This window comes from Tinamus guttatus, unplaced genomic scaffold, assembly GCF_059628265.1.
Source record: "Tinamus guttatus ecotype Peru unplaced genomic scaffold, ASM5962826v1 Tinamus_guttatus_pri_ptg000595l, whole genome shotgun sequence".
NCBI lineage: Eukaryota > Metazoa > Chordata > Aves > Tinamiformes > Tinamidae > Tinamus > Tinamus guttatus.
Genome location: NW_028289129.1, coordinates 205438 through 231773, shown reverse-complemented (window position 1 = coordinate 231773; position 26336 = coordinate 205438). Strand labels below are relative to the sequence as shown.

Here is a 26336-nt window from a genome sequence, read left to right as displayed (position 1 = left end):
TGAAGAGAACTGTCTATTGTTTTGATTTCAGATAGAAAATAGTCAAATATATCCTCTTCCCCTTTATTTTCAGTTAAGTTTTATATATCGTAGATTACAGTTTTGAATTCTTTAAAGCTGTTGACAAAAAGGAGTACTTTAAAGTATTCCTGAAAAGAATGCTTATGAAATTATTGATTTTCAGTACTATTAACTATCAGAAAACTTCCCCATATTTATTTCATAGACCTTTTGGTTACATTTTAGAACAAACAAATTATTATGAGTTCACATGTCTCCTTCATATGGTAGTTAAAGGTCCCTCATAACATTTTTTTCTGCAGTTTAGCCCTGAGAACATTGAAAAGATATTAGGGTGTTCAGAAAAAAGAACTGCCCGATTTCTCTTCTTTATCGGGATTCCTTTATTGGATGACAAATTTAGTTAATGTAGCTGCCCTCAGAGCCAACCAGTTAACACTTTTATCTCCCAGATGCCTTTACCATGATTCAGTTTTAAACTAGTTTTGAAATTACTAGAAATTATTTGGAACAGTTTAAGCAAGATTATAATTATCTTGAACCTGATACTGCTGTGTGTGTGCACTTTATAAGAATTCTCACAAAAATCGGACTGTTCGAATTGCTACGATGCAGTAGCATAAAATGCACCAGTTTAAGTGATGCGCCAGTTTAAGTGACTTCCTGCCCAGAAATGGCTGCTGTTTTCTTTTAACCATGCCTAATGCCCTGATAGGGGGAAATAGAGGTGAAGAAGCAGTAGAACACGTTCATTTGCCTTAAGAGAAGCAAAGGGCATCTTATTGTTTACACAAGTGCCTTGTGATTTTTATTTTTATAAGTACACACTGCCCTCAGCTTGATTGTGTGCATCATGTCATTGGATGGTAAGGATACAAAAAGTGACCCAATAAGCAATTGGTGGTGTAGAACAAATAAGTCTTGGTCAATAGCTCATGGAGTTTGATGTGTTTATATTGATAAACTAATTAAACAGATCGGCCTGTGTTCCTCAAGCCTAATGTGCCCCTGTTATGATTAGTTTTATAGAAAGGATCATTTTAACATTGAATGAAGGTAAATGATAAAAGAACAGTGTAGTCACGAAGCCCTAAGTGCTTCCATTTCTAGTCACAGAGTGATTTCAAGGAAAGGAGGCTTTCTTTGCACACCTGCAGTCATTCAGTGGATAGGCCTCTTGTGGCCAATGTTGATTGCTGCTTGTCTCTAGCTGAACAACAAATAATTCAGGGTGGTGTAACCTTCTGTGATTTAATATTATGCCTTTTGCTAGAGTTGGCACAAAGATGCATCTTCTGATAGTGACAGTAATTATGGCACAGCTGTAGTTGAGAGTCTTTCAGAGTTTCCATTATAATCCCCAATAGTCAGTTTACAACTTAAATGTAAAAAATGTATTCAATGCTTACTTGACGTACAGTGGCCATGAGGGGGTGAAAGGAATTAAATTGAAAACTCCCTGCCAAATCATATTGAGGTATTCTTCGTCTTGAAGCATTGTGTCCTTTGTAATATGCTTATGAATGACTGCGTTTCTTGAATGCTCCTAATCAAGCAAAGGTGTATCTAATACCCTTTGCTTTTGTACAAGGCATAGGCAGAAGTGCTCTTTTAATCAAAGTTAAATAGTGTGAGTTACCGCCCTTCAGCTGGAAGTTGTATTCTTTCAGATGTATTTAAATAATTGAATGTCAGAGTGAAGGAAAATGGGCCTGCTGAAATTACTGGCAATTGCAGTTTAGCCTAATCTATGTTGCTTTTATTAAGAATGGATTAGGATTGCTCAGGTGGTCACTTGCCGTGTTGCAATTTTTTCATAGAATCATAGAACGCTTAAGGTTGGAAGGGACCTCTAGAGGTCATCTAGTCCAACCCCCCTGCACACGCAGGGTCACCTAGAGCACGTGGCACAGGACTGCGTCCAAGCGGGTTTTGAAGATCTCCAGAGAAGGAGACTCCACAACCTCCCTGGGCAACCTTTTAGGTTATTCAAATATCTGTGCACTAATACTTAGTGCAAAGCAGTACGCTATTACCTTTCATCTGACCATACCCTTAATTAGGTAATTTTATAGCATCTTAGGATGTTTTTTCTTGGAAGATTTACAGTAAGTCATAAGACATTTGAGAAGTCTCTTTTGATATTGCTAATCATGTGACTATTCCAGTGATATATTAATTCTTGCATTCCTTCAAAGAATAAAATATTAATGAAAATGTGCAATCTAGAGTTCAGTTTTATAGAATAGCATATTTTCTGATAATGTTTTCTGTGTTTTATTTTCAGATTAAAAAGCTTGTTTATGTTTATCTGATGCGTTATGCAGAAGAGCAGCAAGATTTAGCTTTGTTGTCCATCAGTACTTTTCAGCGTGCTTTAAAGGCAAGTACCTTTTTAAATAATAGTATTTCATTGGGAATCCTGGGGTGATATCAAAAAGATAAAAAGATCTGTGCAAATGCAATCTAGTAAACTAAAGCCTGTAGGTATTTGCATCTGGTAAAACAGCCTGAAGTTATCATGTCATTTACATGTTTTTTTCTTTTGTGCTGCTTCAAACCCCATGGAGCAGCTAAGGCTGCTTAAAGTGGAACTATTGCACTGCGAAATGCAGCTGAGTACATAGGATGGAGACCTAGTTATTACCATGAATCAGTTGTGTTTCTTCTAGTTTGTGTAAAAGATGCTTACATGTAACAGAAGTGGAAAATAAGGAAAATTTAAACATTAAAATATTCAGTGTGTTATGCATTTTACTTTTAATAAAAAAGAAAGTGGGAGGGAAATAGAGTTAGAGCATTAAAGCTAAAATTGCCTTTGAAGTCTGACTATAGATAGTTAAAAAGACTTATTAATTCTTGGCTCTTTAGTCTGACCTTTTTTTTTTTTTTTTTTAATAAAGTTTTCTTTTCTCCTGTGTCTTGTAAGGCTACTTCATATTTGTAATTAACTTCTGTTGTATCGCTGGTTCCAGACCTTACCTCTTGTCAGAGTGTGCTGAGGTCATCCCACAACTGACTAAAGCAATCTGCCTCTTTCCTTCTACCTTTTATTTCAGTGTCATATGTTCTACATGTTTGCCATCTGTGACTCATGAAAAGCTAAAATTCAACTGAACTTTTTAATTAGATTCATGTAAAGAGAACATGTTTGGTATAACTTTTAGGAAGATATGGATAGAAACAAACAGAGAGGGGTATCTCAAAGTTGTGACTGCAATTAACTCAAAAGTGGCGATGCAGCAGGGCAGCACAATCCAGGCTGGATGGAATTTTGGAGTGCCTAAGGAAATTTATTAAGCCAACCATAAAAGATAGCTGAATGTAGTTTGTTCTGTTCATTTTTGTACCATTATGCTTCCAACTTTGTAATGAATAATATAACACAGAGCTTTCTGTTTTCTGTGGGGTTCTCCTAATGAACTTGTTGGAGTCCAAAAAAAAAAAAAAAAAAAAAAAAAAAAAAAAAAAACCTAAAACGTAGTGTGATTAGAGATGCACTTTGGCAATATTGTGAATGTGAGACTGTTCCAAACAACAGTGAAATTAAGTGCTTTCACCCTCCAGATAGGTAGTTGCTTTCAGAAAGTTGCTAAACATGATGAATTTTGAGTGCTTTATTAGTCACTGCATACACACACACATACACACATGTCCCACTGTGTGTCCCAAGCATATGAGCCTTATAAAGGGAGGCAGAAAACTGAGAGCAAAGAAAGATCAAAACATTAAGCTTAAGACTCTTGCTTGTTCTTAAAAAAAATTCCATTTTGATACTAACTTTAGATCATGTTTTGCAGTAAAGATCAAAATGGATGTGTACTTTGGAAGAAGTTGAGTAGGAGTTTCACAACAGGGAAGGATAGGCAAAACTGCTAATTAACTTATTTAAAATTGAGGCAAGTGTGCCTTTCAGAATATCTGAACCTACTTGGATTGCAGAAAATATTTCATATTGTTAAATAAAATATTAGTCTTTCCTAGTCCATCATTTTCATATAAGTGCACTGTGTTAATTCTTTTCTTTGTTAGGTTTTCATAAGGTTTGCTGCTTCCCCTCCCCCTCCCTGCCTCTGACCCAGTTGTGAAACTTTGTGTGAAGTTTGGCATGGTTTCCTGTTTTTGTGGCCTTAAGCTGAAAGCTTTACTCATAATAAAAAAGGGATTTTAATGCGCTTTAATTAGTGTAAACACTATAGAGGATTTAATGATGCATTTCCACAATGTCTTATCTTTTTTCTACCTTCTCTCACATTTTTTTAGGATCCTAATCAGTTAATACGTGCAAGTGCTTTAAGAGTTTTATCCAGTATCCGTGTGCCAATTATTGTTCCTATTATGATGCTTGCTATTAAAGAGGCTTCATCGGATTTGTCTCCCTATGTGAGGAAAAATGCAGCCCATGCAATCCAAAAACTATACAGGTAAGTAATTCTCACGTGTTGAGAATTATGCAGTAAATATTGGGCAAATTAGTATAAGGATAATAAAATGACACCCTTAATAGATAGTTTCTTTTTTCTTTGCACTGTTCAGTAGCAAGTTCTGTGGCCAGATTTTGTTGTTAATGGCACAAAATATACGAAGTGGAAAAAATTAAGGTACTGAGGGGAAGGGTGCAGAGCGGATTGGCCCTTTTGGTTACGGCCAGTGTTTGTTGCATTAAAGTAGCTTGGAAAGTGAAGACTTGGATATAGTGGACTGGATTCTTAGTTTAATAGTAGGCCTTGAGTTGGTTTAGTTTGAGTTCAGTTTCTCCAACATAACGCCAATTCTGGGGTTTCATTTTAGTTCAGTGTATTTTATTAACAGCACATCGTTTAAACCCTGCAAGGGCCAAATATGATTTTGTTGAAATATTCTGAAGCTACTTTTGTTGGTCTTCTCTTCTGCTTTATATTTCCAGAACAGATAGGTTCTGTTTAGCAACTTGTGCTTGATACAATCCGCAGATTACTTATCTGCAGTGATCAGGTGTAGGTTAACGTCAGACAAGCACACTGGCAAGCAGCATGTTTACACCTGAACTGCTACTTTTATCCCCTTATCCCTCTCTTCTTTATGCTTGCTTCTCCCTAAATCATCCTGATTCCTATCTTTTCTTGCCTTTAGTTCCTTCTCATAATATCTCATAATCTTGTACAATTCTGTAATAAATCTTATAGATAGTAACAGTTCAGTCTGAAAGATTCTCTTGAGAGCTTTTCCTGTCACCTCCCTGTGATGGGTGTCACCTGTGGCTGGCCAGGCTGGAGGCTCTGCTGGTACAGCCCTGGGAAGAGCCAGGGCAGAGGCTCACTTTCTCTTCCTCTGTCACTGGAGCTCCTCCACCTGTCACTTCCTTAGGTATTCCTTTGTGCGAGTGGAGATGGACCTCTTACAAGTTTATCACTATCACACAATGCCCCAATGATTATCTGCATTCTCCCATTTGCCTTTATTCCCCTGTGCTCCTGTATGCGCGTGTGAAGGCTAGGCCTTTTATCACTTAAATGCCGCTTCCATTGTCAGGTTACATTTCTTTTTGCTATTTGATTAACTTTTTGTTAGCAGCTGATTGAAAGATATTTCCAGCACATACAAAAATTTTGTCCTGAACTATTTATTATTTTTATTTATTTATTATTTTTCTTCAAAAATAGCAAAAGGATTTGGAAGAGTTTCGCAGTACTGAGTCTGTGACAACAGCAGTTTTTCTGAATCTGAACAATAGGATATTTCGCGGAATTTGATTTAAGCTAATGCATGTTCTATGTCTTTGCTTCATCATAGACCAAGATATATTTTACTAGTCCAAACCAACGAGTTCATTGGTGTAAAATAGGAAGATGCTGAAATCTGGCTTCTTAAAAGACCATTTATCTGTGTTTCATCCAATCATCCAAATGGGATTGCATCTTTGACCACCTTGATCTCTGTCTGTGGGGTTCGCATATCGCACTTACGTGATATCAGCCGCCAGATTTTTGCAAACATTCTTGAAAATATCTAAGGTAAAAACTTTATCCCCAGCAGCAGATCCTGTAGAGCCTGGGCACACTCCCTTCTAGTTCCTATGTCCCCTGACAGTAAAAAGGACTTGTCTAGCATAGTAATTCCTGTCTGTTTTGCCTTGCTAATGAAAGTAGTGTCATATAAAGGTACTCTTAATGGTTTTGAGGACCTGTCCATCCTTCATAAGAGGTCTCACTTCATGCAAACCTCCTAGGCATCATAACATGAGTTTTCAAACTCTTGTAATTTCAATCTGTGTCTTACCTGGACTAGAGTTTACTTCATTGTTAGCTGAGAGTAGATCCGTAACTTTTAACAGAAGTGAGTTATTGGTTATAGGATTTGGAAAGTGCTTGCAGAAAGCATGTGACCTCTTACTGTCATTTATTCAAAATTTACTCATACAAACATCTCATCCTGTAGTATTGGTTTACCACAGGAATGGAGAGAAAGTACAGTTTTCTGGATTATGTGAAGAAGCAACAGAGCTAATGAAAGAGGCTGTCAAAGTAAGCTGTCCATAGGCAGGAGGAGTTGACTTGCCTGCAAACACGTCTCTAACTGGCAATCTTGGCAAACTTTTCTCCAGGGATTGCAACTCGTAGCTCAACAATTCAGTGATAAAAATTATATACTGTTGTCACAGTCATTTTTTGGCCCATTTGTAATGAGCAAGAAATATCCAAAGGCACTCTCTATAGATTGTCAGAATTGGGATTCTGCAAGGGAAGAATTTCTGATTTGAAGATCAGTCAACAGTTTATGTATTCCCCCATGTACTTTTAGCCCATCCTCTGAAAGAGTTTGAGCAAGAAAAAGTAACAGTTTATTCTAATAAAGCACAGTGCCTGTGTGCTCCTTTTACTACTGTGTTTCCATAACTTCTCTCCCTGTTTGATAGTTCTGTAGTTCATTTGCTGCTCCAGTAAGATTTCTTGATGTAGCTTCAATACTCCAATCATCCTTGTGTTCAGTGTTGTGGTATTTGAATGGACGTCTGACCTAAAAGAGCTTGTCCATTAGTGGCTCAGTCAGTCCTAACAGCTTGAAGGTTACATGGCCAAACAGAAAAGATTTCAGGCATAGTGTGAACGACAACATTTGTGCTCAATGGAATCAACATTACCAGGTACGTTGGAGTAATTTTATCATTGAAAATGTCAGGTCTCCTGCTAATTTCACTTAAAGTGCACTCCAAAGATATTAGTATCTTCTGTCTATCAGTAGAGGACTCTGCTATGTCCTTGAACTTAATCACAGCAAAATTTGGAAACATGACTTTTTAGAAGTCTGGTTGTTGCTGTTGATAAATACTGTAGTATTACTAACAGATGCCATAATGGGACCAGAATCACTTGGAGCTCCTTGTTCTGCCTTTTTTTTTTTTCTCTCTCCTCCAAAAATTCTGCCTTTCTTATCTAAAACATCAGCAAAGAGGAGATAGAGAAGTGTGGAAATAAGAGCTCTTACTGAAGATTTTCTTGACATCTCTTCCAAATTCTTTACTTAGTATTTTGGTTGGTGGTGGTGTGTGTGTGTGCGCCTTTTTTCCCTCTCTCTCTTTTTTTTTTTTTTCAGTTCATCTCATAGGGAGAAGTTTTTCAGATTTAAAGAAAGTGATAGGTAAAATGGATATAAAATTGAAAGTAAGGCATATTAGACTTGACTTTTCCTCTAGAGGTTGGTCCCTTGCAGAAGATCAGTGACATTTGTGGCAAAAACAGAAGTTGAAATAAGAGGACATTATGAAAGTACCTAAGGAACTATGTGCTGGTGCTTTGCATGTGCCAGTGGTAGTTGTTTCTAACAAAGTTTTACCTTTCCATTTAGCATGCTCTAGTATTACTGGGCATCAGAGCTTTAACAAAGTAGTGTTCAGCTGCATAGTCACTTTGTGAGTCTGCAGGTGGAAGTGATGTATTATGCATCAGGGCAGCTCATCACTCCCTATTAAAAGTGAAGTGCAGGATACTGACCAAATGCTTCCTTACTTACCTGTAACAATATCTACAATGAAATGAGTTTTCAAATATGTAAAACTGCTTATCTATATAAATGACTTTTTGAATGTACTCTGTGTTTTCTTTTCTGCTTTTGCCTTGGGTTTTCCCATGTTCTATAGAGCCGTGATGAAGCAGCAGCTGGAATGGCAGTTGGTCCTTACATACTCCTCGTGTGTTTGTAAAGGTAGACAAGAAAGCTAAGAAGCAAGTCTTACAGAATCACAGAGTGGTTGAGGTTGGAAGGACCTCTAGAGATCATCTAGTCCAACCCTCCTGCTCCAGCAGGGACATCTAGAGCACGTGACACAGGAGTAATGGATGCTTCTGACAGTTTTCTCTGCTCTCCTGTTTTAACCTCTTGGTTTGCTGGTTATATAGGACTTGAAATAGTCTATGTTTTTCTTCAACTTACACACCAACTTGGTGTATTCAAGTTGTAACTTGAATACAAGTGTGTATATGGGCATTCTAGTGCTTCTGTCTAGACTAGTAACCTTAACAAAGTACCTTAGCTGTGGCTTTTTATCAGTAATTAGATACTACAGGTAAAATTCTGTGCTGTCCTTTGAATTTTCTCTCTGAAGTTCCCTTCAGTTGGAAGGGAACATGGATGAAAGCAATGAGGTCCTTGTAACTTAACATCTGAAGCTTAGGCGAGGCAGCAGCGTGGGGTATTTTTTTTTTTCTTCTTCTGATGGGTTAGCCCCTGTTAAAATCTTAAAAAGTTTGTAGAATTCTTAAGCATTAGGATTCTTATTAGAATTCTTATATTTATATTCTTATATACCTTTATGTTACTTCATTTCTAGAATCCATGATTAATTTTTATTCAGTGAAATTCTTCTAGTATCAGTTATTGGGCATACTTGATTTTACTGAAAGTGGCTTCTTCAGCTTTCTTGGTTTCCAGCTTGTGTCTAGAGGTCAACAAACCTTGACTCTTAATATCTGTTGTATCTGACCAAATATGTAAATGGAATGTTGAAAGAAGTTAATAAATTTTCCTTTATTTTTTTCATTCTAGTCTTGATCCAGAGCAAAAGGAAATGTTAATTGAAGTGATAGAAAAGCTTTTGAAGGATAGAAGTACGGTAAGTGACAAAAGTTGCTAGACCATAATTTTAGAGTTACACTAGGAGTTCTCATTCAACTGGATGTGATATACTTGCGTAGCCCTTCCTAATATGCTTCTAAATAGATCTGTTGTGATTTATTTATGTGTTGTACTATGGATGCAGTGTTGATTGTCTGCTTTAATAGTACTGGTAATTTTTCATGTGTCACAGGGTTTTGTTCTTAATATATTTTCCTTTTGCAGGCTTTTTTAAGCTTAACTTTTATACTGAAAACTCTATGGTCATATGAATCAGTGTATAGGTGTGTTCATATAAACATTTAAAAATAGCTGGATCATTTCTGTTTGGTTATGACATTGTAAGAATAAATTACATCTGTACAGTGCATAGCATTCTCATTGACATTGGTCGACCTCATAGTATGGGTCACTGTTAACCCATGATAGTGGAGGTGCACGCGCTTGTTCTTGCAAATTTTACTGCGTTCAAGCTGGTAGGTCCTATAAATTAATGTCCAATGACAATTATTGTAGATGTAGTACTCCTGTTATGTTTTTCCTCCCTAGTATAATAATGGGGTTTCCATAAATTCATGTGAACTCTTGAATGTCTCACAATGATCAGAAATTCAGAATCAAGTATTTTTCTTTGTGTATCAACTGTGAGCAAATTCTACAAGTCTAAATCAAAAATGTGATTGAGCAATGAGTCAAAGACTTCAGATAGAAAACAGAGTTGGAATTGAAACATTTCTCATGTTCTTGTTTAAATGACTAATTCTATCAATGTAGTGCTTTTGGATTAAATGGAACTATTACTTGGTATCAAGTGGTGTGTTGATTCATGTACTGTTAGCCTGTGGTTTCTTTATAATATCCAGGAATATATCTTCTGTTGTTCTGGTAGAGTCCAGGTGTCCAGTAAATAAGTGGTGTTGTTCCCTAATAGACATCTAGCAGCTTCCACTGAAGAGTTGCTGAAGGAGAGTGTCAGAGCTTAATGGCTCAGCAGACAGTAAATCAGTTAGTTACCTCTCCTGGCCGCATCTATGCTTGACCTGTGCTCATTTGTCAGAGGCCCTTATGCTTCCATGGGGTTGCCCCCCAGTGGTTCTTTGTGTATTTTCTTTCGGTGGTTCATGCTCTTGGGGTGCGTGCAATCTGTGAATGTGCGACTCAATTCTCTTTACCTGCAGAGGCATAACAGACTGAGAAGTTATCTCTGTTTCTTTCCATTGTGGAGCGCAGGAAAATGAATTTCTTGCATTTTCCTTCTGTTTTCTAGTCCTCATGACTTAATAAGTGATGAGCTGTTGGGTAATTTGTCATGTGCTTTAACAAAAAGTTATTGAGAAAACATGTATACGGATATAGGTCTTCCTTTTGCTAGCAGCCTGCTCCTGGCCCTTGGATATATTTGCAAGCTTAATGCTCACTGCTAAGTAAACACTACAATTCTGGTGCTCCTGTGCTCCTGAATAATGGACCTAGGACACAGTATTTATAAAGACAGCAGTTGAAGCAATAGTCAAGGCTCTGCTGTTTTCTGAAAAGGTCCAGGAAAAAAAAAGCTGCCTTGGAGACATGATATGGAAACTGCTGCCCTTTTTTCTTCTCTGATTCCTCTTGGTCTGTACTCCAGCAGGGCCTGGTTCTAGGCTGGGCTGAGACACCTCGGCCTCAGAAATTCTGCTTTTAAAGAAGCAGTTGTTATGCCAGAAGGAAACAGTGCAATTTGTTTCTAGGATTCCCTGAATTGAAGAGAAAAAAAAAAGTGTTCTTTTACCCCAAAGTTTGTCATGATCTAAAATGAATCTGTTTGTTTAACCATTGATAGTTTGTCTTTAGGAGGAACAGTTGAGCACAGAAAAGTTCCAGGTGAAGTAGCCTTCTTCTGCTGTGCTCCAGTGATGTTCCACAAAAGTCTCAATCAAAAACGTTGTTTCAATCAATAATAAATTTTAATATAAGCTGAGGTAACAAAGCTTACAATGAAATAAGTGCAAAACCTTAGCCCAAGATTTTGTTATAATTTCCAGTCAGAAAGATCATCTACTCTTAACACAAAGATTCAGCAGGAATCCAAGATCTCAGTTAATGTAAGATGCAAGAAGTACCAAGAGAAAACCTTTCGTTAACATATCCCCAAGAGGGGCTATTTGCAATTCTGTGTCAGTGTGTTTGGTTTGTAACAGATCCAGAATTCCACACTAGTTGCATTATAGTGACTTCAGAAGCTCTAATTAGGTTTGTGCCTTTGCTTTATAGAAGAAGTACCTGAGACTTTGATAAGCAAACGAACTGGACTGAGTGCTTGATTCTTTTATTCTCCATGTGATTCTAGATAATTGAGGAAATTATGTTATTACATGCAGAAAAGAACACATTTGAGAAAGGGTATGTAGAAAGGAAGGTATTTTAGGGTAAACTAATTCTGGAGGAGGAGGAAGGGCAGGTGCTTGTTTTCTATATCACTTATCACTTTAATTCTCCTATTTTTTCTTTCCATTCACTTTGCAAGCTTGATCTTTCAACTTTAGGGTACGGTATTTGAGGAAAGTTGTGTTGCTTTTTGTCGTGTGTGTGATATTATATTGATCACCTTCATATTTAACCTCTATCATTATGCAAGCAACAATAAAAAAACAAGTGCATTCATCATGTCTATATGCAAAATGATACAGCATTGGAAAAAAACAAAAAAAACCCAAAAAGTAGTAGTAAATTTTCCGTGATAGTGTTTAGTGGGATTCTTGTGTATTGTCTGGACCTGGAAGAAAAAAAAAAAAAAAACTTCTGATCTGCATTTGTTGGTTCAAACTTAAGTATTTCAAGTTGAGTATCTAAAGCTGCACTTTATTTATTTTACTATATGACTTTCAGTCTCAGTATTTTGTTTTTAAATGGGAATACTACAAGGGATATTAACATTTAAAAAGCACTACTTTGAGTCTTGATTTAAATACGATTATGTAAATATATTATGTTTTCTGTAGACTATTACAGTAATTTTAAGGCTGTACGTTGAAAGACTGATGAATGATAATTCCTTTTGATGAGAATGTAACTGTGATCCTGTGATTTCAGCTATTTACTTGTAATTGTTACTTAGTATATCTATTTTTTTATCCAAACACATACTTAAATATTTTTGCAGGATTGAGACTGAGGTTAGTAATTTATGTAATGGAGTATTTTTAAAATGAAAAGCATAATTTGTAAATTGTGCAGTGAGTTAGACTAACCTTAACTGTTCTTACCTCAGTTGATGGTTGATTTGTGTACGTTAAAATATTGTGTTCATGTTACAGAATTGTTTTGAATTGCCAAAATAAGCAAAAAAAATGAAGCTGTTAGTTCACATGTTCTTACTTTATTAGATTAATGCTTTAATGTTTGCATTAGATGAGAAATGAGAAAACACTTAATTCAAAAAAGAGATTGGAAATTTTTATTTCCTGTTACAGAAATTATATAAAATTGTATAGTCTTCACTTGTTGCCATTACACCTAGTAATTTCAAGGTCTTTATATAAGCACTATAGTGAAATTATAGTAGGAAAATAAATGCATTTTAAAACACAAAATTAATTTTCTGTCTTTGTCATAAACGGTCAGAAGTTGCATGCTAATATTTAAAGGCTTTATTTAGATTAAATTGGGAATTAAAAATATATATATTTTACATGGACTCATCCCAGATTTTTGTTGAAACAAACAAAACACTATACTGCATTTTTTGTCAATTAGTTGTATGATGAACCCTACTCCAATCCAAATATTGTACATTCTTGTTTTTCTCCTTCCTCCTCCAGCTTTCTTAGACTTAAAAAAAAAAGGGGGGGGGGGCATGTGGAGTGTGGTGGAAACAACAATCTAAAATGAAGAGTATATCAGCATCTTATGTTTAGCTCCAGAAGAGCTGCGTACTTATTCTATAATGACACTGCATGATAAATGTATAAATAGTTTTGCTATCATTTTGCTTTTGTATGTGTGTGTTAACGTTGTTGTTTGGTCTGCGTATGGGTATTGGATCTATTTATAAATGTCCAAATTTGTTGCTGTTTTCCATTGTCTTCAGCTCTGAACTGATCTTATTTTTTTTTTTGAACAAATGCTTATGGAAGGCTTATGATGCTTGTGTGATAATCTTATATCATGTAATTTATGTATTCATGAGTCTTGTTCTTTTTGTCACCAAGAACGGGTGATGAAATAATCACCACAATTTTGCAGTATATCCTAAGATGTTGCTATTCTAGCCCTTTCTTGGGGCCATACAGTGCTATGGAGTCCCAAACTCCTTGAAGAAAGAGAACCAGTTAGTCAGAACTGCAGATGTTCATCAGATCCCAAGTTTGAACTCCTGATGTCACATTCTCAGAAAACTATGAAGAAATATTGGATGGGGTAGAGGCAGATTTGGGATGGAGTCTAGATAGCGATTTGAATTACTACATGACATTGATTTATTGTTCCTGAAGACTTGTACTGCATTTTCTGAGGGCTTAAGTTTCCTTTAACCCCTATTAAAACATTTTCCTGGTTAATGAGAATGACCTAATCACATTAAATTAATCTTAATATCTTTGATGTGAAAATTTGCTCTGAGATATACCCAAACTTGCTCCTAAATGTAATAAATACAATTTAGTAACATACAAGCTCAATACAATGAGGAACAGATTCCTGGGAAGTCATACTTCTAACATTAAAAAGTGATCCTAGGAATTGGTGATGGCTTGTCAATGAGAGTCTTGACCTCTTAAACTAAAGCAGTGCCTTTGGGGATTATAGGAAGAGAAAGCAGGGCCCTTCACTTTTCAACAGTGGGCTTCTGTTAGTGAGTTAATGTTTTTGTTCAGAGCTAAAATGATTGGCTAAGTCGGTGTTTTCATAACTTATTGATTTAATGTTGGTAAAAGCCTCACTTTTGTGAAAAAAAATAGCTAAGTTTGTGCAGATGTTTTATTGTGATAGATCTATTATCCAGCTATTAGAAGATAAATGACTGATCTTTTCCAGTTTCCTTGCTTTCAGAAAATTGAAATAAGAAGGGGAATATCATTTGGGCTGTATGATTAGGGCAGGTGGGATGGCCATTAATTTAAGAGAGAGGAAGCTTAGCAGCACAGGCCAACTTGCACTATATTATCAATCAAACCTCAATGCACTTCTTGTGATGACCCAGCACTCTCAGGTTTTTGCAGCGTTAATTAGAATTCATGACAAAATAGATGCAAGGAAACGTTTCGTACCCTTCATAATTTTATAGAAAATTTATTGTTATTAGAGGAACCATTTGCTTAGTGTGATTTTTTTCATTACCAGCTTGTCAACTAGCATAGATAATCTGGAGAAAATATGAACCCCATAGATTGGGTGTCAGTTTTGTTGATGGTTCATGTAGTTTACCTTGGAGCACAGCTAATGGCTGAAGTTCATAGCAACAGCACAGAAAAATGTGGTAACCAGCGGAAGACAAATGAACCATGTTTATTGCTTTAATATAAAAAATACATAAATGGAAAGCAGCATTTGAATTTGATGAGCTCATTGCTGGCTTTGTTAGAGTGATTTATATTTTCTCCTTATATAAAAAGCTACTATTGACACAGTGAGATGGAAATTAACTGACTGTTTTTTGGAAACCAATATTTTTTGGTTTTATATTCTGATTGGATCATTTTGTTTTAATTCCAAATATTTTTATGGAATGTTGAGCATTTAATAAACAAAGATTATTAGCTGTTTCTTTGATGTTTAGATGTATAGTAGGATTGTAGTATAAGAGAAGCGGTGTCAACTGTAAAAATAACCTTTTATTATTAAATTTTCTTAGAGGGATCCTTTTGTTACCAATGTACTTTGAATCTGTTCTATATTCTTCCATTTTCTTCCCTTAGAATGAAAAGTTTAGTTTTGGAAAATGCAGTAATGGGGAGAGGGACGTGATCCTAGGCTGTGTGGTGATGTATGGCAATTACTGAATAACTCATAAATCTAGGTGTTTGCCCCGGAAATAAAAGATAGTCATAAAAACTCTAACGTGTAACAAAATGCAAGAAGTACGTGGGATAATCAAGACCTACATGTTCCATTTTGGAAAAGTTGATCCAAAGTGGCAGCACGCACTTTGTAAACCTGAGTAGTTGACCAATGTGAATTGATATACATAACAGAAGCATATATATTGAAATCTTGGTATTTAAGTATGACTGAAATGCTTTTTATCAAACTGTATTTTACTACAGTAATTGAACTTTTAAAAAGCCAGTGCTGTTCATGTGAGATGATTCGGGCTGTTTTTTGCTCGCTGCTGTTGCTCCAACTGTTGCAGAAACACGACACATGCTAGCTGCTTGTCCCGCTGTGATTTAAACAGGGGCTGTTGGATCTGTGGCTTTGCAGACTAAGTAGGCTGCAGTTGCTGACTATAAAATACTCATTGCTGTCTGAGAGAGAATTAGTGTTTGCTCAGTCTTTTAGTGAGTCAGCACAGATGAAATTGTTTTAGGAGTATATTTTCATTCCCATTCTATGGAAAGTGTTCACAATTTGAAAAGAAATTGAAATAATGTTTAATGTATTGTTCTATTACGTCAGTTTCAAGCTATATCATTTCTAAATAAAAGAAAAATACAACATTTCTACAGTACTAGTAGTAATAGAAGACCAAGGTATCTACTCCAGAACTTAAGTGAAGTACCAGCATCTGTATTGTCCTTCACCTTTGAGCCTAACTAGGTATTTTAAAATACAAGGATGAGGCTACTTTTTGATTCTAAATCAGTCTGTATGAGTGTGTCTCTCACTTCTCTCTCCTCTTTTCTCCACCACTCTTCTGTGTGTGTCTCTTTTACCTGCCATCTCCCCTTTTCTCCTACTCGCCTCCCCTCACATTTAAAACCTGTAAAATGAGCTTATGCCATGTGTTAGGTGTGGAATAGCTGTAACAGTCTTTGGGACTGTTAGAACACGAGTCCCTGGTCTCAAAATGTTTATCCCTTTCTTCTAAATAGCACCCACTAGACTGCCTTCTGCAAGTTGGCTTGAACTGTAGGTCAAAGTTTTACATCCTGATGATGTTGCTGTTTGGGAGGGAAAAGTTTTACACTGGGACTCGCTTTCCCCTCCTCAGCTTCTCTAGCCTGAGTGACTGCTCAGACTTGGGAGTGATGTTCCAGGAGTTAGCTGCTCTGTTGTGCTTTGGACCAGTCAGATTCCCCATCTAAACATAAACAGAGAGCAGTTTTAAATTGTATAGTAACTTAAGGCATGTGATTGCTAGGAGGAAATACTAGTGCAACAGAAATTAGTGCAAAGAACTTTTCTTTTTGTGATGCAGCCAAAAATAGGAAATTACTTTGGGTTGTGAAGTGTGTTTTATTTAGCTGTCTTAAAATCTCTGCTGCCTGGAATGATTGCATACTTGCTGGGACCAGCAGGTACCAGTATGTGGATGGGGCCAGATACAATAAATGCAACTTCACGTTTATTGTTATTGGTAATTCATAAAATCCCCACAGAGCCTGAAACTTGTTTAGCATAATAGCAAGACTATATTCTGAGCTGTTTTCTTTCAGTTGTAATGTTGGGTGCATACTAATAAACCAAATGTCAGCCAAATACAGTGGGAGAAAAACATAACATATGGATATCATTGTATTTAATATTTCTCAAAAAGTACCATTTCAATAAACTGCATTTCTATTTAATTGCTTACTTTGAGTCATTGGGGAAATTCTAGAGGTTGAAATGCAGATCCCTAGTGGTTAGATAAAATATGACATTAATTTGCTGCCAGAAGACTATACTGCATGCATGCCAAATGCATACATATCAGCTGCTTCATATAAAGTCTCATCATGTAAGTTATTTGACTTAACATGTACTTTGACACAAACCAAATCTTAATTAAGGCAATTAGGGGAGGGAGAATGGTAATTCCAGGCACAAAATGATATGTCTTTATAATGAGTGGTCAGCTCTTGAAGCTTTCCCACACTTAAACTGTTCTCAGTGAGTTGCTTTAACAGATACCCCTATAAAGGTTTGTGTGTGAATTCTGAGAATTTATTTTACCTTTTCATGAAAACAAAGCTTTTTTTTTATGAGCAGTCTGTATGAGGCTTTGTGTGTGTATGTATAAGTGTATAATACATATATAAGTCTTTAGGAGGAAAAAAGTGGGAATGTAAACCAGGACAAAATTGATCAGTTTCCCTAACTGTAAAATGAAAAGTGCTTTACAGCACACAGAAATTCTGCTTGTGATCTTTGAGGGAAAAGTATAAAAATATCACTACACTGTATTGCTGAATTTTATGCCTTTTTGTGAAAAGTGTTTTCATGAAATTCTGAAGACAAAATTTCATCTGACAGTTAATTTAGCCATATCAAGAGAGAAGTTTGGATTCCAGTAGTTCTGAGAAATTTACCCTTGACTCCTTTTCAGTTTGATCAAACCAATGTTAGTGAGGGGTCCCAACAGACCTTGTCAGGCACATTGCTGCATTATACTTGTTTCCTGTTATGCTAATTTAATTGAAAGTTCTCTGAAAATTTATTTGGAATCTATAACTGTGCAAAGAATAATTTTTATGCTTACATTATGTTGTGTGTTCAGGGCTGGGAGCTAAGATTTAAGTGTGTAATAGAACAAAGCAAATATTTACTGTTTCTAATGAATTTACCCCAAATCTATTTTGCATAAGATAACATGTCTGTGGGCTTAGGGAAATCTTTCCCTTTCTCTTTACCATCTCCAAAATAAAATCAATTTGACATTCCACATATCTTACAATACTGAGAATTGCTGGTATTAATTCTGAAGATCACTTGTCGGATGATATGTAGAACGAATACTTACCTTCTAATTTACATTTTGTTTTTTAGCTGGTAGCTGGGAGTGTTGTGATGGCATTTGAGGAAGTGTGTCCAGATAGAATAGACTTGATCCACAAGAACTACCGAAAGCTGTGTACCTTGTTGGTTGATGTGGAGGAATGGGGTCAAGTTGTTATTATCCACATGCTAACTCGATATGCGCGTACACAGTTTGTGAGCCCATGGAAGAAGGTAAGTGTGTGACTGTCAATTATTTTTTTGCTTTGTGCACACATTCTGAACTATTTTCATTGTCAGATGTTTCTCCTCTGTTTCTTACATGGTTCTTTTGCAAGCTGTATGTGACTCAGCATTGGAAAGATTTACTTTTCTGTTCTAAAACTGGATAGAATCTATTTGACCTCTTCCAGGCTTTAAATTTCTAAACCATTTATCATTACAGATATGAATACCTGATATTGTAGCATACCAAGCAATATCAAAGTGGAGACAAGTGACTTAGTATGCTGAGGGACCATTTAGAGCGCTGCATATCGTCTGTGAAATGACCAGTGCAAGAAATTTGCGATATTCTCATCTTTATTATGAATGAGATGATCCCAGAGCGATGCAGAAAGTCTCATAATTTGTTTTTCACCTGAATTTTTCTAGACTGAAATTGTCCTGCTTTAGCTTAGTGAATGTGTCGTAGTACTTGTGTTCAGGCATTTTTATCTCAGTTGTTGAGCTTTGTGACTAGAACAAATTACAACAGAGTAACTGTGTAAACGTTTTTTGGTTTTGTTTGCTTTTGGTAAGTGTTAGAATACAGAATGAACTGTGCTGAATTTCAGCAAATTCCTTCCAGCACTGCCATTTTATACCTTTTGTCTGGGACTGGAACTTAAAGGCAGGGGCACTTGATATTGGCAGGTGTATAATATATTAGGTGACAATCGTAAGTCGGTATATTTGGACAAACCACTAATTTCAGTCAGGCTTAGCTGTGTTTCCTTCATCTTAAATAAACAAGGAGTATAATATGCTTTAAGATTAGAAAGATAGAAGTGTAGCAAGAATCTCTAATGTGGAGTTAATTTTACACTACTCTTTGAACTCCCTTTTTTCATGTTAAAGTAATTTTTTTTTTGAGAGTACATCTTTCCATAAAATTCCTTAAAATAAGCAAAATCTCTTTAGTTAATGAAGCACCTGGATAATATGTTTTCCTAAAGTGCTTGAGACAGAACATTTATTACAGGTTGCTTCCTGGAAGAAAATAACTTGCATTTTTAACTCCCAGAACTTGCTTTTAAAAAGCGGGGGAAGAGGGAATTGAAATCAATGTCAAATAGCCATTTTACCAAGGGATAAATCTATGCAATTGGTTTAAAACAGTTTCAGGTTGAGATTGGAGGAAAGAAGAGTAGAAAGAGGGGGTGATGTACCACGTTGAACAGATTTGGGAGATCTTGATGGGATTAGGCCTCTTAAAGACTGAGGCGTACTCTTTGAATTGAAACCGAATAGGTGACAATTATTACCGTGGCTTATGCTATAGGAAATTAGAAGGTTCACGTAAAATATTGGCTGTCAGGCTCCTGCCCGTGTCAATCTAAAATTTGTTCATTAGTAGTATACCATTAATAATACTTGGTTTCCACTTTTACAAGCTTTGGTGCAAAATTTAGTTTGTCTACCTACTCAGCAATTAAATTAGCAGAAATATATTTTTTTTCTGGGGCTAGTTGAAAAGCATGCTTTTGTCAGTATATTCTTAAATGAATACATCATACAAGAGGGCGTCTTGTGTAGAAGAGATTTTTAATTTACTTTATTTGCATCATTATGGATCAGTATTTAGGCTGTTTATATGTAAATGTATGATTTGAGGAACAATTAAGTGTTGACAAAGTAGATTGCAGGCATATCAATTGCAGTACATTTTCCATAATTTTTCTAACTGACATCTTTGATGATAAATAGTGGATGCCAAGTCAAAGCCGATTATACAGTGCACTAGGAATTCATGGTGCTGTCAGGGAGAAGACCGATTGACTTTAAATTTACATATTAATGAGAAGATTTGTTAAGGGGGTGCTTGACTATAGAAAATAACAGCATATTTATAGGGCACGACATTTTATAAATAAAGCTGATGCAGGAAAATGGAAATTAAACCTATCAGATTAATAAATTCAAGACTGCTAAAATGCATATTTGCATTTTTATTTACTAAAATTTACCTTACTTCTTGAGAAGTGTACACTGCTATTGTTCAAGTTGAGCTAACTTACAGCAAATAATGTTTTAATGGTTTGGACTTGTTTCTTCTGCCCTTAGAAATTTAAACAAATGTTTAGGAAACTAGTCTGTTATGAAGAAAAATCCTTTCCTGAGCAATATGTTTAAAACTGTTGTACAAGTCTAATGGAGTTATCCATTATATAAGAAAATCTATTTGTATTTTTTAACTTCTGTGGGTAGTATTTCCAATTCTGATGATGAACACTGATGAAGAATGTCCTTTTTTTTATTAATCCTGGAATATTTGGACTCCTTTGAAGCAGTTAGTTGTGAATATCAGTTTCTGAAAAGCTTTGCTTCCCATCAGTTGTGTCCGCTGGTAACATCTATTAAACCAAGTCAGTCATATTCTGGACTGACAATATCTGTTCAGAACTAATTGGGAGCAACAATATAAACAATTTTCTAGGCAGTGATACTTACCTGATGGCAGATAATATTGTAATGTGATCCAACTTAAATGTTTTGCCCTACCATTTTCTTAAAAATTATTAGGTCAGCCAAGCAGTGCGCAAACAGCTCCTGAACATTTAGAGCTTATGAAATAAGCTCATGAAAGTTGCGTTGATTTGCAGGAATGTCAGGCTGCAGCCCAGCAGCAGTTCACAAGCTGTTCACCCATCCCTATTTCAGCAGCAATAGGCTTTGTAGACAAGGGTAGTAGGAGGCAGGGCCTACATGTGCATCCCAGTGTGCATGCCCTACCATGGGGGAACACTGTCCTGGAGTCTTGCTATCATTTCCACAACAACATCAACTGGAAATCTTCAGCAATCATCACAGAGCACAGAAGAGCTGGGAGCCCTAGTTGTACGAAAAAAACCCACTAACTTTTAGGTCAAAAGCAGTCAGCACATCTTCAGTTTCTGTTGAGCTGTCCTCTTCGAATGCAGGTATGAAACCACATGCACAAATAAATTTACATTAGCCTGGTTTGACTGATAAGATCAGAAGAGTGCAATTTAGAGAAGTTAGTAAATGGTGAAGGTAGGTGTGATGCTGCTTACTGCGTTCATTGTTAGTATGCCTCTCTGAGTTGCAGGATTCCACATTCCATTGCTGTTTTCCTTTTGTTGAAGCCCTTTGGGCATAAAAGAGACTGTGTGTTGTATTGGTTTTATGTTACCTGTAGCTTGTACTGCTTAACAGGGTGACAGTAACTTGGATTTTACTTAAACAGTAACTTAGATTTTAAACAAAAATTGGCTTAAAGTCAGCTATGGGAAGGACAGTATCTGAACTTGTGAAATCTTCTGGTTGCTGTGATGCGATCTGAAGCAGTAGTTCCGTGGTCACTGTATGATGGTTTCCTTTGCCTCTGAAAGGGAGCGCTATTGCCTTTCTGCCTTCCCTCCCTTCCCTTGCTTGGGCTAGTGTTTCTAGGACAATCTGACTAAGAGAGTAAATCCAATGGAAAAATAACTTGAGGCACAGGGAGTGTTAGGTTTTTGCCATACGCGTTTCCAGTCTGGTTTGCTTTGTGGCTGACACAAAAGAAATACAGTTTATAGATCAAAATGCCACTCAGCTTTGCAGCAAAGTGCATTGCTGTGGTGAGAGACATTTGTTCTATACATCTGTTGCAATTAAGTTGTTAAAAGCCAATGTTCTAGACTCCAACATTCTCAGTCTGGGAACATATAGCTGAACACAGGACCAGGCAGAATTTTTGCTCAGCTGTGACATTTCTAAAGGATTATGGGAACAGCATCAAAGGCTCTGCTACAGTGCTGTATAGTTGGATACTCTAGAGATCCCTATGTCTACTTGACTTGCTTATAATTCATGGCAGGTTTTGATTACTGTTTGTAAGGCACATGCTTTGAGTTGAATCTCTCAGATAACTGATAATTATATGGGTTAATTCTGGTGCAACTGTATGAAGGAGAGAATTCGTCCAAAGGTGGCTTTGAAGGGCTTACTACATGGATGGGATAGTCTGTGCTATACTGCCTCTTCAGGTACCTGAGATCAGCCCAAGAGAGCCTTGACCTAAATAAAAGGCCCCTGAACTCCACGAACATCTAACTAGACTTCTGAACACAAGTTCCAAATTCTACTTTAATTTTTAGACTTGAGAAAAATGTGTGGAACTTTTAGCTGGTATCAGAGACAGATGGCATCCTTTTCCTTTAGTTGTTCTTTTGCTATTGCTCCTTTTCCATATCTCCTCTTCTTGTTGTTCTTGTATTCTGGTCTTTCTCTCTCCTTACTAACTAAACCTTTTTCTCTCAATTCCTTTGAAAAACTGCATTTCTTTGCTCTCATTAAATTACCTGTTCTACACACTATTAAAGTGACAGTTTCTTTATAGTAAGAGGATGCGATTTTATGCCTGACTTAGATTTTGAAGAGAATGGTACTGTTTTGAATAAATGGATCTAAATCTCATAATAAATTTATTTTGATTCCAGCTGCAGGTGTTGTGAGACCTTCTTGTTGAAATAACTGGGAACTTCAGTTGTTGCAGGAAATGTTAATGACTGTAGTATGTTTGACTCTTAATCCCTATTTTTACAGTGCAGCCAGGTATATAGTTACTTTAAAAAATGAAAATGAGCTTTTGAGCCTGACTTGTATTTACACGGTAATTTAGTATGAAGTTACTTAGTACAGGTGTTTCTGTAATTGTGATATATGGGGAAAAACTTAATGTTCAGTGGTCCTGAAATCCCTACTTCTATCTGCATGATGCTCTTGTCTCTGAGCTATAGTAAAGGACTTGTATGGGCACAGGCTTTCTAAAGGTTGTTTTGTAATTTTTAGTTTTTCACTAACTTTTTTATTTCACTACTGTTTTTTGAATTTGTACTTATAAGTAGATTATTGTGTTGAGTAAGTTTTTTAATCGTGAAATGTTGGCCTTAAATACATTCAAAGAATCTGCTGTGATTTTTAAAATAAAATAAATATGTATATCTGCAATGAAATTATAGGTAGGGTAGGATATTAAATAAGAGTATGTAGGGATATACTTTTAGAATATACATATATATATATGTATGTATATGGAGACAAACATCTTGTAAACTGATGTTGTAAACTTGTAAGATAAATAAACCGTAAACAATGCTTCATTACTTAACCTTTATATATGAGAGAAGGTAGGCTAAGGGAAATGTTGACTCAAAATGCATTAATATCAAACTTCATGAAGTCTGGTTCTCAAGTCTTGCTAGTTCTCTTCGTACCTTTGGGTTGCATAGGTACCAAACTCTTATTTTCAAATTGAGAGATATAGCAAGTTTAAAAAAATCTCTGCAACATTTCCCTCCTTTCTCAAGTAGAAGGACTTTTTTTGTCTGTTTTGGCCACAGTAAAATTTATCCTTATCCTGTTTTTTAAAGAAATATGGAATTGTTTTCATGATTATGAAATGCGTAACTCCAGAGTCTTTTATTACTCAGGCTAAGCTGAGTTACAAGAGACTTCATTTTTAAAGATTCCTTGGTATTACTCTAAAACAGCTGTTTACAAAGAAATTTCCAGAGGAAATAATAAACTCTGCTATTAGTTAGAGGACCAAGACATAGTGGGGTATTTGTGCTGTGACCTGTTTGTTGGAGCTGAAATGACATTAAAACTGTTATTTTCAAAGTCAAAGAATAAATACTGTTGATCATCTTGCGTGATTTGAATCCTTGACTTCTTGGAGCTCTAATTATTGTCACGTGCTGACCCACTCCTTTTTTACTGGTAGTGCATGTTACCTGGCTTCAGGTGATGCTGAACTCCGGATGATTCAAGTGCTGAGGCTGTGAAGCTGGTCCTGAGACCACTGCCACTGTATCAAGCTCATATAAAGTGTAACTTTAGAAATTGTAGTTCTGTTCTTCAGCTGTTGAACCTTTTTAAAGCAACTTAGAAATAGTTGAGGGCCTTTTTAGCAAAAGGATTAGTTGACCTGAACTTGTGCGTGTTAAGGCAAGGTGAGGTCTGTATAAAATAATTATTCCTGGATACAGCACCTCTTGTGTGAACTCAATATGCTGTGTTTGGTCCATGCCTTGAAAACAGGGAAGAGTCTCTACTGGAATGAACCCAATGAAAAAAGGATTCTTGGTCTACCTCTTTCCTATGTCTTAGCTTCTTACATGAACAGATGTTTGAAACTATTAGCCATTGACTAGCTGAGAGTTTGGTAAGAAACACCAATTGCACTTGCAGTATAAACCATTTCTCAGGGTGCTTCGTTTCCTGGCAGGTGTTTGCAGTTGAAAAATGGATTGTTTTTTAACATTATCTGACTGTTTTAGCCCATGTTAGCTGACAGCGTGTTTTAGCCCTTTAGATAAACAAAACTATCCTGATGGTCTTGTAAGTTTTATTGGTTCTTCAGTCCATTACTGTTCACTTAACTGAAAATGCATGTGCTGTTTATTAATCTGTGTGGAAGCAACAGGTCTGGTCCTTAGTAGAGTGATAAAACATTACTTACTGAAGAAGAGCAGTATTTTGTAATAATAAGGTGCAGCTATTTAACTTAAGAACTCCTTTTGAAAAACTAGGAATTCAGCTATATCTGTTCAACTAGTAAGATCAGTGACAGGGAAGGAGGAATAAAGTTGAAGGCAGGAGAAGGTTAAGTTCTAACATGTACGCCCAGAGTAGTGATTGGAAAATGAGATGAATTCACAGGCAAGTATAGAAGTAGTCACAGGTTTTTCTGTTTCCTGTGCACGAATCTGTGTTACAGATATCTTCCTTACGGAGAGAAATAGAAGCCCATGGCCTTAAAGATCAGTTATACCAAACCTAGGAATCTAAATACTTAAATACGCAGGTTACAGAGCAGGATTAGGGCTATTAGCCTGGGCAAACAGCATGAGTCTGTGTTTGGATTTCAGTGAAGTTTTCCATTAGCTCTTGTTTGTGGATGTATTGAAGCCCTGTAATGTGCTTTACCCTAGATGGACGGCACATTCTCAATTTTATTTCCATACTAAATGTAACTTCAAGAAGGATCTTAGTTGAGTGTTACCCTTAGTAATTTTAATAACAGGCTAATGGAACTTGTTATCTGGCAGTTTCTTCATTTAAACTGTTAATACATTATGAAGATGGCCCTAAAGTGTATGTCTGGAATAATGCAAAAAAAGAATTATACATGTTCTGTGGCGCTAAGATATTCTCTTCTGTACTGGGTTAAATAAATTGCGGATCATGTGAAACAGTTTATTTGCAATTCCTAGCCTGCAAAGCTAGTGGTCTTGCTTTGTGTTTAATCACTTCATTTTCCCAAGGTTCTGAACTTTCTTAGTGATTTGCCAATTTAGAAAAGCTATTAACTGCACAATTAAATCACATGCTACTACAAACTATGAGTGTACTTAATGCATCTTAACTAAAGGCAGGCGCTTCAAGGGAATGCCTCTTTCCTGTCCTCCCCGTACCCCTGCTTTCCTTCAGCAGTGATCCCGTGACCACAGCGTGAGCCAGGTCATTTTACTGGTTCGAGTGAAAATGAAACCCACTTCAAATAAAACACTTTAATGTTATGAGTAAATTGGCTGTGAAAACCACATCTAAAGCAATAGAAGAGGCAAGAGAAAATATTAGAACATTTCAATCTACTTCTTAAATTCTCATGCTGCCTCCTGCCACAAGGGACCAAAAAAACCCCACAGCTGGACGTTATACAGACAGGTTGTGTGTTTCTTACTGAATATGTGCTGCAGATAGTTGCATACTGGGCTTTTTGCTACCCTTTTCAGCATCTTGTCACTCAGTAGCTACAGTGTTGACATTTCAGTGGCATCAAGTATTATAGGGAAGTTCTTCTTGATGGTCTGATTTTTGGCTATGCTTAATCATTAAGCTCAGTCAGCCTAATAGGACCACCTCCTGAAGGGTTCAGTTTTAGGTTTACTGGTTACTAAACCCTGAGCTGCTGAATAGAATACTGGTACTAGTACAGAGTACTGTCAAGAAATAAGCTTGTCTATGGTAGCAGAAATTATCAATGTAATTTTGTGAATGCTGTGATGTTTTTCTCCTTTGTCAGTGGGTGTACTCAGCAGTTCATGTTGAGTCTTAAGATGATTACTGATTGAATGTTTTTACATTTCCTGCTAACTGGTCTCCATATGTGTGCCTGGGATGGT

At 36.3% G+C, this 26336-nt stretch overlaps 1 protein-coding gene across 2 annotated transcripts in view; it reads left to right on the top strand.

Annotated features, from left to right (window-relative positions):
- Positions 1 to 26336, top strand: part of AP3B1 (adaptor related protein complex 3 subunit beta 1) — a 129257-nt gene that overhangs the window by 17736 nt on the left and 85185 nt on the right. For both annotated transcript variants that reach the window (XM_088534739.1, XM_088534738.1), the window contains exons 4-7: positions 2309 to 2404; positions 4285 to 4445; positions 9043 to 9109; positions 17995 to 18177. In XM_088534739.1, coding sequence (XP_088390865.1) covers positions 2309 to 2404; positions 4285 to 4445; positions 9043 to 9109; positions 17995 to 18177 — 507 coding nt within the window. The remainder of the gene's footprint in view (positions 1 to 2308; positions 2405 to 4284; positions 4446 to 9042; positions 9110 to 17994; positions 18178 to 26336) is intronic.